Genomic DNA, 14251 nt, shown 5'->3' on the forward strand with positions numbered 1-14251 from the left:
TTACCAGGACTAAGCGGAAAGGCAACATAACAAAAAGGACGGACACGCACACTAAGTTTATGAGTCATTGGCAAAACAACAATCTCATTTGATTTTCGGAGCACTCACTAACCGTGCTGTTAATGTTTCATTGGAAACGAGGAAGAACATTCCCAATTTCCTCCATTTGGGAACGTCGTCAGTGTCCTTTGTGGACTTGCATAGTGACAATATATGTCGAGTGCTTATAATGTGTGTGTGTGGGTAGGTATGGAAGCTACAACAGTAATATTTCTGTCCAATCCAGAAGAGGGATAAGGAACATGCTGGGGGAAGAAGAAAGAGGGAGTTTTCAAACAACTCACGGTAGGAGGGGGGAAGCAAACGGCGGAAAAGACAAAAAAAATAAAAAATAAAAAAATAAAAAAATGTTTCACGCTGACTAACCGGGAATTTTACAGGTCCGCTTGTCGGGATTCTGTGGAAGTGAACGTAAATCCAGCATGTTATCCACAAAGGCGGGGGAGAAAAAAAGGGATCCCAAAGTTACTCTGCCAAAAAGTTTAGGAAGGAGCAGAGTGTGTGTATGCGCATGTGTGCTGCCTCCTGCTCAATACTGCCCTGTCTGTCGCCCGCCTTTGCGTTTATGTGTGTGCGTGTTGCTCATTTCCTGCCTCATGTGCTGGCGTGCTCCAGGCGGGCAGGCTGCACAGGAACACATGGCCGGCCACTGTTCCACCCAGGTCCACGCATTCCACACACACGCACACACTGACCTGCTCTTACACCCCCGACTGTGACCACTAACCCACACACACCCTCCGGTTATTTTGCATGTTTGAAAACCTCCCCCACACGACTATAACCAACCACGCACACAACATGCATGCCCGCACACACATATTCGCCGAGTATGTGGAGTTTATTCTATCAAGTTTAACTAAAATATATCAATACTTCACTGTCACTCTTAAAAGAAAAAAATACACATCGTGGAAATAAGCTATGGCAATTTTACGTTGTCCTCCAAAACAGGCTGATTTGGAGTTTGTTTGTTTTTTTGTTTGGTTGTTTGTTTTTAAATAAATCGTAATTGACAAAAAAATGTTGCTGAAAAAATACATGCATTTGTTGAGTGACAATTTTTGGGTACTGTGATTTTTACAAAATATTTTGTTTTCATTTCTGATTAGATATTTGCGAATTTTCCTAACTCTAACCATCTCTTTAAAATAAAATAAATACATAAATATTTGTTAATTTTGTGTATGTTTTTTTTTTTTATAATTTAAAAAAAATTTATGTGTCAATGTTGGCTAATTACTTTTTTCCAAAATAGAACGATTACATTTTGGAGTATTTATGGTATTATATTAGGTTTATTTTAATAAATTGCAATCATCTTTTTCTAATTAATTGATGTGGAGGTGTTTTATTTGGGGTGCAATTTTTTAAAATATATTTTAAATATTTAGTAATATTTTTGAGAGGGATTGAAATTTTGGAAAATATTTTTACAATAAATTTTTTTAAAATTAAATAAAAACATTTAAATATAGTATTTATTCTGTTTTTATTAAAAATATTCATGAGAGAATGCTTCCCATTGAATCTTTTTGTTTTGTGCAAAAATAAATAAATAAATAAAAATAAAAAAAATTAAAAACCTCAAGGACGAGTACAGCACAGTGCAGTTTGGGAATCCCGGTTCATCACAAGATGGCGCCACAAAATCTCACACGGACATGTATATTGAGTTAGAATAGTTGTGTGTTGCCCTGCGATTGGCTGGCAACCAGTCCAGGGTGTACCCCGCCTACTGCCCAAAGCCAGCTGAGATAGGCTCCAGCACCCCCCGCGACCCTTGTGAGGAATAAGCGGTCAAGAAGATGGATGGATGGATGGATGGATGGATTGATAGTTGTGTGTCAACATGAAATACTGCCGTCATTTCCATGCCTCCTTGTGCAGTTTTAAGCATTCATGTGTGCGTGTGTGCGCGCGTGTTGATGTGCACTTACCAGCACCTGGCCAGGTACATGTGCTCCTTGACGAAGACGGATCCAGAGAGCAGGACGTACCAACAGCTGGCTATGCTGTCGGGACTGCACAAGAAGAAGAAGGAGAAGAAGAAGAAGAAGACCTTGCTTAACTTCATGGCGTATGAGCTCAAACCTCTGTTTTGAAACCCTACTCGAAACCCTAACCCTAGTTTGAATGATCCCTAACCAGAGACGCTCGAGTGTTCCGAGTATACTCACTAGAAGAGGATGCGGTTGGCCTCGTGTCTCTCGTACCTGGCCGAGGTACACATGGACCTGAGGGAGGGGGAAAAAACACAACAAAACATTGCTTTCTTTATATAGCAGTTTTCATACATTAAACTCACAAAATTCTTCACAAAATAAATGATAAAAGACACAAAGACATGAGCAATCTGTTTCGCACAGTTTGTAACTATTTTGTTCTGCTGCCGGTTTATTTCAGGTGTAATTCTATTGTTGACCAATAGATGGGGGCACATGAAATTTGAATGAAGACGAATGAAAACGGGAAGTATTTCAAGTCAGATTAGTTTTTGGTAAAGATTGTTGAATGTTAAATTCTCTTCAATCCTGCTTTTTATGCCTAAAGAAAGTGGCATCTGTAGATTCATTTCATATTGTACATTGTTGGGCATTACTTTGGGGAAGAAAAAAGGGATTTGTTTACTGCAAACACAGAGGGTTCGGTACATATATATGTAGTTGTTTTTATTTGTTTGGAATATTTCAAAAATGAGTTGAAGGAACTTAAAAAATATATAAATGTTATTTAAATATAGCACAGTATTCGATATCGCGGATTTCACAAGGGTGGTCTGGAACATTACGTAACACCTGCGATGGAGGCGGGATTTCTGTATATTTTTTAGTATTACTAATTGTTGTCACTGTCACCTGGTAGCAGCTGAGGGAACATTCCGGCCAAGTCGCGCATACTGTAGCCACATGCTGTAAAACCTGTGTGCCATGTGACCCAAAAAGCAAAAAATATCTCAGAAAAGTTATATCAAGAAGAGGGGTGTGGATACTTTTGTGATCTAGGGCAATGTTTGATTTTGTTTTGTTCTGTTTTAAAGGACAAGTGGGCCAGAAACCGATTTGATTATGAAAAATCTAAAGTAAAATGTTTTATCCAACAAATATTTTGTACTGAATCGCTTAGAATAAATTAACCAATTGTTTAATCAAATAAATGAATAAAGAATTGCACAAAATCTAATTTTAGAGGATAAAAAAAATAGCTAAATGAATGCTTATATTGCAAGACTATTGATAATGTAAATGTTTGGGGTGGTGGGATTAAAGAACGGACCGGTCCGTATGCGGCCTGCGGGCCATTGTTTGCTAGCTGCTATCGCTAGCAATGTAGCATTGTGTGTTAGCATGCAGACCTTAGCTGGTGCTCCCTGAGGTGAGAGAGGACATCCATGTGATACAGGTGGCAGTAGATGGTGTGCAGGTCCTAAAAGACAGAACAATATGAATTTATTACATTTAATTAATCCAAAGATTTATTTTATTGGGTTATAATATTTTGGAACCACAGTATTTGCTATTCGGTGATAGGGACTGGGCCAACCCACCAATAGTGAAAACCTGTGAATAACTGATGCCTAAATTGTATCGAAACTGCAAAAAAAATCTTGAATAAAAGGGGAATATACCACTGACGTGTTTTCCACAAAAAACAGATTGACTGGCATCCACTGTGTAGCGAAAATGAGCAAAATGTATCTGATCACAAGATGTTGAGCTGGTGTACCTAATAAAAAGTCCAGTGACTGATATTTTCTTATCCATGCGCGCTTATCTCAATGCTGGGAATATTTCCCGAACGTCCTAACACGTTAACGGCATTCACCTCATTGATGCCGCCGCGCTGACAGCATCTGCCCGTCGCGCTCCCAAAAATAGCGCTCCATCAAGGCCAGTTGTCAAAGCGCTAAGAGGCTGACAGAATGCGGACGCTTAGCAGATAAGCGGCGAGGCAGAGCTCCAGCACGGCCGTCAGGAGTCCACTTTCATTGATCGTTGTCGATTGAAGAGTCAAAAAGGAGATCGCGACTTGGTTTGATGGCGAGTCATCAAACACCAAAACAACCCTTAAAATGGCAGACTTCATATCCAAATGGTTGACTTTCTGTGTCTTTTCAGCTATTGCTTCTTGAGACTTTTGTTTTTGTGAGGCCCGTCTACCAAATTTGACGTTGCCGAGCACAACTGGCTTTGGGGGCTGAATTTTGTAGCGCCGTAGCGGTTTTGCGGCAGCGTATTGACTCGCATGAAGTGGGTTAGTGAGCACAATCAAGTGCCGCAGTAAGCAACCCCGTCGTGTTGTCAGCTCGCGCCCGAGGCAAGCAGCTCTCACATGTGAGAAGGCGTGCTCCCATTGTGCCACTGCCTCCGACTGTGACCCCTTTCCACACTTTCAATTTCCGCCGCAGCCCGTTGATGCGGCAACGTGCTTGCTCATTCTTGAAAATACCAGGAAAAAAAAATGCAGGAATGATGAGTTCCCATAACAGAAGTGAGGAAATTGCTCACTTCACTGAAAACAAAAACAAAAAAAACACGAAATCTTAACTAAGATGTAGTTTCCTAAATTGAACCTAAATTTGCTTATTTTGCCTTGATAGGTTATTTTAACTTAAAATGAAATTGTCAGAGAAGACCATTGTGCTTATTTTTCGATACTTTTTACTTAACTCATTGACTCCCATCCATTTTCAGTGAAGCAAACGCCTTTGGTCCTGGCTGTTTAAGTGGATTTTGACTGATTTTGCAAGGCCCACAGAATATTGTGTTCAATTGCTATAAAAAAAAATGGAACCTAAGTATATTTGTACCTACCAAAGAAATAGCATCTCTTCTTTCATCAGGAAAAAATATTTGCATTTGTTTCCATTTTGTAGCAATTAACATTAGAATACAGTTAAGTTTCATCATTCACATTCACAAAAAGAGCTTATTGCAACATGATCCTGGCTGATCGCTTAAACTCTGCTGCCACCTGCTGGTCGTTTTTTGTAATAACTACCATAGCTTTAAGCCACCTCTTCATACCAGAAGCTGCATAAAAGCCTTCTGTGTGCTCTTGCATAAAAACAAACAAACAAACAAACAAACAAAAAACAAATAGGTTTTTGGGAATGAAGGACAAAGTGTTAAAAAACGTATTATTTTACACGTTTTTGGGTTTGAACGAGTTAATTATCTTATTTGATCAAGCAGTCAGCCTTGAGTGTTAACAGCCAGTTTTGAAGTACCGTGAGGATTAAAACAAGCATTTTCCACATTTTAAGATGACAAATAACCAACATCAAAGGCCCTGAACTGGGGTTTCATGAGATAATTTTTCTTATTTTAAGATTTTGAATAATATAGATTAGAAATAAGATAAATGGAAAAAATTAAAGTATGAAAACATTCAGACAGAAGTGCAAGTGATTTTGCTATATTTACTCATCTCATTTTTCATCTTTCCAATATTCCGATATCCAAATTCAGTGGCCTACCCTCAGGCTTGGAGGTTGTGGGTTCAATCCTGGCCTGGGTCATACCAAAGACGACAAAAATGTGACCTGTTACTTCCTTGCTTGACACTCGGGCAAAGTTGTCACAGAGGAAAGAAAATACATATGTATTTTAAGAAAATAGTTATATCTATTACATCTTGGAAAAAGTCAATAGAACTTGTTTTTTACATAAAAATATTTTCAAGACTGCTGTGGTTGATATGGGAATAGTTTTATTTTCTTATTTTTCTAAATCTTACAGGTAAATTCAAGTATATTTTTCCTGTTCTGTTAGCAGATAATTTTGCTTATTTAAAGTAATAATTTTCTTATTTTACTATATTTTTTCTTAAATTCCCTATTCTCCTTTTTGCAGTGTTCAAGTTGACTACCAAAATGTTCTGCGGTAGAAGTTGGCCCTTCCAGAGTTTTATCTGCAGCAAAGGTCTGAGCTTTTTAATTTCTGCTGCAACCTGTTGAGGCAGTCAAGTTTACAAAAAAAAATTAAAAAAAATAAAATAAAATAAAATAAAAAAGTGTGATTTTCCACAGTAAAGTCAGGAAAAATCAGGAAATCTCCTCCTTCACTTTATATTTACTTTGGATTTCTATCACAGCCCACTGAGGCAGCACAGTTCTTGGTCCTTCAAGAATGCCAATTTATCTTGTGCACTTAAGTTAGTACCTTTCCATTTCTACTGCAGCCCGTGAAGGCAGATAGGTTCAATACTTTGAGAAAGCCATTTTTAAAGTAACTTCAATTTTATTTATGTGGATTCTGCAGCAAAGTTGGGAGATGGAATTAGTCTTTCAAGTTGAAAGCTCGTTGAGGCATCAAGGCCCTTGCATCTTCTAGAAAGTAATTTGTTTTTATTAAGGTTTCATTTTATCCAATATCCACGTTTGTTTCCACAGTGAAGTTATGATATTGCCTCACTTTTTTGAGCTGACATTTCCAGTTTCTACCGCAGCCCATTTATAGGCAGCATAGTACTTGGTACTACGACACAAAGAAGTTGACATGTTTTTTTTCCCCCTCAATAAAAAGTTAGGACATTCTGTCAATATGGTCAGATCACTTCCCTCTTTTGAGTTTTGATTATGATTCACCGCAGCCTATTGCAGCAGCAGTTGTTGTTTTTTTCCTCAGAATGTACAATTTATTTTTATTTTGCATTTATTTATTTTTTTACTTGGGACATTGTTGTGTCTCTTCTGATTGTCCTTGAATTTCCACCACAGCCTGTAGAGGCAGCTTTCCAGAAAGCATGTTAAAAAGGAATTAGTATATGCTAGTTGGTAGTCGGTGTGAAGCAGGACGCAGCTTCAATGTGCCAAAAACACTTTTTCATCTCCCAAAATAGCAGCACTTGAAGCTGTTGCTATTTGTGGAACCAAACACTTGTGATGTCTTTCTTTCTTTTGTGTCCGTGCGATTGTGTGAGGAGCATGACTGCAATGATGCTGCCACCTGCTGGCAGACACAAAAGTGACACTCAACTCAAGCCACCTCAAGCTGGAAGAAAAAAAAAAAAAAGTCTAATTAAATGACTGACCATTTCCCTGAAGTGGAATCCAATCTTTGTTTGGGCCCACACGCTAGCAGAGGACTTTTTTTTTTTTTTTAATGCGCGTCAACTGGCGCTCGCACAAAAAGCCGCTTGTCGCCATGGACGCCCACTCCACGCATTCTCATGTTCACAATTGAGAGGACACTTTCTATTCAAAGGCTGGGTTTGAAGTCATGAATGTGAAAGAAATGTTGACGGCAAGCTATTTTAACCAACTTTGCTGCACAGTTTTAGGACGATTGGACACTTAGGGAGCTTTTGAGGACACTTCATTTTTGCGACTATAGGCTTGACTACATTACATACTTAAGTTTGACTTTGAAGTTTAAACTTGAAAGGTTTCAGGAACCTTTGTGAACAAATTCAAGACATCTTGAGGGCTTTGTGGGATACGGAGGAGGAATATGCCGCCATTCTACTCACACAGAGGCTCTTGTGGACATAAGACACAGCACGCTCCTTCAAAATGGCTGAACAAACATCTCGGCCGCATAGCTGACCCTCAAACATTTACATCAACCTCCGATTCCTCCGGGCTTCGGGTCAACGTCGCACTTGGCTGAGGACAAACAAGGCCGAGCAATGTGTTTCGATGGGCCTGTTTAGCAAGTGAATGCTAAATGAAAGGCAGAAGACCATCCTACCAGTTGCTCGTCTGAGGGAAACGCCTCTCAAATGTAGCTAACATGCGAGCTCATCTTCATCTTCATCAGTCTCTTTAATCTCTGCAGCCTGCCTCACTTCAAAGACGGACGGGTGCCCTCTTTTATTTTTCTATTTTTAAAAGTACACGGTGAGATCCGCGGAGCTACAATGATGAATGGCTGAATACAAAGCTCAGCGGCTACATGCTACACACACTCCAAGTGCGAGGTCGTTGCGGCAGATTGATTGACAGGATCGAGAAACAATCGTTAGGATGATCCACCCGGGAGAAAAAAAAAAAAAAAAACACTTGAATTGACCTTTAACTTGCACATGGTCTTTGGAAGAAGTACTACTTTTTTTCTACAGTAAAGTTAGGGCATGGCCTTGCTCTTTTCAAGCATACTTTCAATTTCAAGACTAAAGTTCATAATATCTTGTCCTTGCTCACTTCACGTTTACTTTCAATTTCTGCAACTTGTTAAGAAAGCAAAGTATTGGATTCTACTAGAAAGCTCTGAAATCAGAAATCATTCTTTTGCAATACCTCTTTCCTTGCGCCTCATCTACTTTCAATTTCTATTATACGGAATCGTAGAGCTGCCAATGTGGAGTAAACATTTTTGCCTGGCGAGTATGCTCGAACATACTTGCAAATATGTTCAAACATACTCGCAATACTCGCAAATACATTCGAACATACTCGCAAATATGTTTTAACATACTCGCAAATATGTTTGAACGTACATGTAGGCTACATGCTACAAAGTGAGCATACCTTCCCATAATGCCGCGGGGTATTATTTGCGCATGCGCGGGTGAAAACAAAACCCAATTTTTTAGGCATTTGGCCCACATTACCAATTCATTAGAAAATTAAGTCGACAAAAAAACAGTGTTCATTCGTAACTTTTACGATTTATTATGTCTGCCATGCATGATATAGGGTCGTCACTGTTCGCCCCTAATGCAATGGGGCATTACGTTTGTGCACTTGAGTACCACAGCAATCGAGTACGTTCAAACATATTTGCGAGTATGTTCGAACGTATTTGTGAGTATGTTCGAACGTATTTGCAACTGTTCAAACATATTTACGAGTAATAGTATGTTCAAACATATTTGCGACGATGTTCGAACATATTTGCGAGTATGTTCGAACATACTCGGCAGACAAAAATGTTTACTCCACATTGGCAGCTCTACGCTTCCGTACTATTTCTACCCATTTAGCAGCAAAATATTGGGTCCAATAGAGAGGCTCTAAAATCATACATCTACATACATCTACAAATTTTGCTGAGTGAACTTTGAAAACTGCCTTGTTCTATTGACGTTTAATTCTGCTGTAGCCCGTTGAGGCAGCAAGATAGTTCTCCCTTCTAGAAAGTTTTAAATCACACATTGCCTGCACCCCCCACCCCCTGTAATAGTTAGGATAATGTCTTCCTCTCCTCATGTTTACTTTGGATTCCTACCGCAATACGTTTAGGACATTGCCTTGTTCTCTTCACAATTACTTTCGATTCATGCCACAGCCCGTTAGGGCAGACAAGCACTTGATCCTTATAGAAAGGTTGCCCCTCCCATCCCCACACATTAAAGCAAAAATTAATATAAACAGGTTGACATCATCTTGCTGTCTTTCATGTTCATGTTGGATTCCTAACTACAGCCTGTCGAGGCAGCAAAGTATTTGGTCCTTCTCAAAAGTTCCAAAATTGTCACTTTACTTTCAATTTCTACTGCAGCCCGTTGATGCAACTCGCACTTGGTCCTATAAAGTTCTCTATGATAAATCTGAAATCCTTCAAGTCAAAAGTTATCACAGGCAGCATCAATATGAGGTTACAAGAGCACTTGTAGCACTTTGAGCTAAATCCCCTCTACGGGCCGTACAAAGACGCTATTCTTAGCAACAAAGCTCACACACACACACACAGACCCAAACATCTCTCGCTGGCCGCCTGGCAAGGCGGCGTAATTGAAGACACATGAGGGCGATCGGCCGGCAAATCGCTTAAAAAGTGGCACAGAAGCAAACGCGTGGAAAGAAATACGGGAAAAACGTGTGCCGTTTCCATACCCTGGAGGTCGGTCGGGTGTGCGAGCTGGACATCGTCAAGAAAAAAAAAAAAAAAAAAAAGTGTGAAAAAGTCACCTGGAAACTTTGATTTTTTTTGCATCCGGGGAAGGGCCGGGCGGCGACCGTGCCTGGAAAGCGGCCGCGTCGCCCGCCAAACCGCGCAAAAACACACACGGCACACGCACTGCAGTGGAAAGTATGACCCTCCATGTAATTTTAGATGACTTTTCTGCTGGAATGAATGAAGCGGCAGGAGGATGTTTCACGGCTGCGTGCAATCTGACAACACCAAGCCACTAGATGTCAATGAAGTGTCTTAAAAAAAAATCAGGTATTTTCCTGTTCACAGCCACTTAGCTCGTGGTGCCACATAACTAATTAATGTTGACTTTCTATTTCAACCGCAGCCCGTTGAGGCAGCCAAAACTACTTTTTCTTCTCGAAACGTCAAAAGTTTTTTACTGCATTGACTTTCGGATCTTCCTTTGTTCTTATGTACTGCAGGACTTTGAGGCAATCAAAGCGTCTGTCCTAGACATTTCTAAAAGTTTACTTTGGATTTCCACTAGGGATGCACGATAATGCCATTTTTAACCGATACCGATAAACCAATAATAAGCCGATAATTGTTTGCAAAATGAACTTGAATAAAAATATACTTTCGAGTCCTACTATAAGTCTAACAAATACATTGAAACATTATATAAACTTTGCACAATGTTTCAATGTATATAAAGCACCATGAAGCTGAATTTTATTGATTTGAGCCACAACCATAACAGAAGGTAGTGATGGCAAAATGAAGCCCCGTAAAGCAGTGAAGCCCTGCAGTGAAATGCTTCACACACACGTAGGGGCTTCAAGATGATTCATTTCCTCGACTACGCCATCATGTGGACAGAAAAATGTATAACATGCTTGGTGCATGCAATAAAATGGTGGGGTGTAAATCATGCTCTAAATACAAAAGAATATATATTTGAAGAGTGTTTTAACATGAATTGTTCTGTGTTACTTTGTCTATGTTTGTGCTTATGCAACAAGTGAAAATGTGAAATAAGGAGGTAAAATAAAGTGCTTATTCATTTTTATTGAAAAACTATTTTTTCCGAAGTTTTTGGACTCAGGTGGTTTCTTTTTTTGCAGAGAATTTCACCTGCTTTGGAAAAAAACTCTTTCACATGGTACTGATGAAGCAGGGGTGCATCGATATGAGACAGCAAGTTTGTATAGAATTGGACGCGTATATTTCTGTGATTCCCAGTACTGAAGGGGACTTTCAACTGTGAACAGAAAAATGTGAATGTTATGTGTTGTCACATTTTATTTTATTTTATTATTGGAATCTGTTAAAATAGTACCGTAATTGCAGTGCATTACCTTCTGAGGTGAGATCTGCTCAAAGTGCTCCTAAACAAGGGAAAATCTCTTTCTTGCTGGTTCCATCGCAAAAAGAAGCTCGTCAAATCGAATGCCAAAAGCAAAAAAAGTAGCGCAATAAGGGACCCGAAAACACAAAAAGTGAAGGGGAATCCATAGCGTTTATTTGCCGCTTTTATTTCGAACTACACTCAAACCTAGCGAATCATTTCCTGAATCAGTCACGTGGTACACCTGCTTCGTGGGGCTTCAAACGTCACCACGTACGTCATCAACACACGCATTGACACGCCGTTCATGAACCACTCATCTGCATTACTCGGCACACGCTTCAGGGATTCGACCCGAGAAGCACATCACTAACAGAAGGACCAATGTGGCATGTCTATAATTATTAGGGGTGTTAAAAAAAATCGATTCGGCGATATATCGCGATACTACATCGCGCGATTCTCGAATCGATTCAATAAAAAAAAAATCGATTTTTTTTTTTTTTTTTTTTTAAGAGCTCAGAATTGTTCATTCGGTAGTCTTACCGATTCAACGTCTTATCTTTTTTTTTTTTGTGTGTGTGTGTGTGATCGATTTTTAAACTTCCATTTTTAATGGAAAAATATTCAACAAAACGTCTGACTTCGGGTTAGGATTCACACCTTGAGCATGGACGAATGTTATATGAACGGAACATTAAGCCTTAATATTTTATTTTAATGCTGTTCAAACATGAAACAGATTACAACCTCTATAAGACTGAAATTTCAGATAAATAAATAATACATTTTCATATAAATCTTACACTCTACAAGCTTACTGATTAGTATTTTCTAAATTTGAATGAAAAAAAATCGCAACAATCGACTTATAAATTCGTATCGGGATTAATCGGTATCGAATCGAATCGTGACCTGTGAATCGTGATACGAATCGAATCGTCAGGTACTAGGCAATTCACACCCCTGATAATTATTGCTGGATTTCTTTATTATCTGGTTTATCTGTATGAAATCAAATTGCTGATAAATATCCTCAGATTTCGCTAATATCTGGTTTATCTGTTTGACATCAAATTGGTCGATAATTGACGATAATTATCGGCCACCGATATTATCGTGCATCCCTAATTTCCACCACAGCCCGTTGAGGTAGGAAAGGTCACAATCCTGCTAGAATGTTAAAAGAAACCGGTTTTTAGCAATGTTAGCAGCTTGCCTTGCTCTCTTCGGGTTCACTTAATGTTTTTTTTTTTTTTTCCATACAGCAGCCCGCTGAGGCAGTATTGTCCCTGGTTAAGGTTATTCAACAGTCATAAAACTGTCATGCGCTCTGACAACAACGAGGCAGGAGATGTCGGTGAAGACAAAAAAGTTCCTAGAGCTTTGTGCTGCTAACAGTTAGCTCAAACTCAAAACATGACATCAAATATTTGCCATTGAAATTAACATTTACTTTGGATTCTACCACAGCCTGTCGAGGCAGTCAAGTACTTGCTCATTCTATCAATTTCTAAATCTATATATATATATATATATATATATATATATATATATATATATATATATATATATATATATATATATATATATATATATATATATATATTTATTTATTATTATTATTATTTTATTTTATTTTTTTTTTTTACTGCAGTGAAATTAGGACCTCTACAAAGAATACGTTCCAAAACACGTTTTTGACGGGAATGGTTAAAAATATCCCCTTTCAAGTTGACTTCGAATTTCGACTGCAGCCCGTTGAGGCAGCAAGATAGACTGATAGATCACAGGCTAATTTTACTTTTTAAAAATAAGCAACCTTAGCATAATCACTATGTCAATAAAATTGACACGCAAATCATATTCAAATGTAGTCAAATCGCAGCTCATTCGGAGAAAACAGGACTGTGCGTTCATGACTTCTAGTTGTAAAGTCAAAGTGTACTAAAGTCGCCATGTTAAAGTTCAACCTTACACCATCGCATCTGTGGAACCACGACTGAGTCACTTCCTGTTTTCCAATTTTTTTTAAAAAACAACAGCTTTTTATATTCTCGTAACACGGCGGCGACAGGAAGCTTTAGTTTTTGTCTTCTGCTTTCATCGTTCGAGAGGAAACGTTCCGGGAATGCGGTTGTCACATTCCTGGCGTTCCCCCACGCGACGGCGGCCGCATTCTTTGCAAACCTGTCAGGTAGCGTGTTTGAGAAACTCAAAACGATGGAAGGATGCCGACTCAAATCAATCGGGTAGTTGCTACCACTTGTTTCAAGGACAACCATGGCGGAAAGTTTGAAGAAGGCTCCGTTGCTATTTGGAGTCAAAGATGAATTCAGAATTGAGGATGCACGAGTGTGAACGAGAAACTTTATTTAGACTATACTTTTTAGACTGGTCAAGCTCAAAAGAATTTTTGCTGTAGTATAATAATAATAATAACAATAATAATAATAATAATAATCTCTAAAGTAGATTACTTTGTGACGTTCGATCAATCAAAATCATTGAAAAAAATATATCAAGAATCTTCCTGTCATCTAAATGGCTGTCTTTGAATGTCTGTATTATCGAATTAGCAATTTTTCATTATTGTCAAGTCAATGATTTTTATTTTTTATTTTTTTTTATATCAAAAGCACTAGAGTACTCAGTATTGGTGAGTACTCCAACAGTGATTACTCAACCTGGTATTGGTCCAGAAAAAAGTGGTAATGCGCACAGATTATCGTTTTGCGATTGTATGATCTTAAATATCGATAGTTTTGTCATCACGCTGTTTTTCTTCCAAAGTTGTATCACGACATTATCAGATGAGAATGGAACAATACAGCATTGATACAGTATTGATATGGCCGCATAGAATATTGCAAATGTTATTCTTTCAATTCAATCAATGTATTGCAATATTGTATCAATGTGACAATGATATGGTATCACTCACTATATTATCATTTTTAAAATTGGATAATGTCATTGATGAGCAATCATATGCAGTAGCATCAAATATCACTATTTAAGTATGAGTTTTCAATGTTTT

The 14251-nt window shown here is 38.5% G+C and overlaps 1 protein-coding gene across 1 annotated transcript in view; it reads right to left on the reverse strand.

Moving 5' to 3' along the window:
* rapgef6 (Rap guanine nucleotide exchange factor (GEF) 6) overlaps positions 1 to 14251 on the reverse strand; it is an 86049-nt gene that overhangs the window by 66379 nt on the left and 5419 nt on the right. Inside the window, 3 exon segments of the mRNA XM_077504662.1 lie at positions 2001 to 2084; positions 2241 to 2297; positions 3416 to 3486. Of these exon segments, the coding sequence (XP_077360788.1) occupies positions 2001 to 2084; positions 2241 to 2297; positions 3416 to 3486 (212 nt within the window).

Source organism: Festucalex cinctus, chromosome 18, assembly GCF_051991245.1.
Source record: "Festucalex cinctus isolate MCC-2025b chromosome 18, RoL_Fcin_1.0, whole genome shotgun sequence".
NCBI lineage: Eukaryota > Metazoa > Chordata > Actinopteri > Syngnathiformes > Syngnathidae > Festucalex > Festucalex cinctus.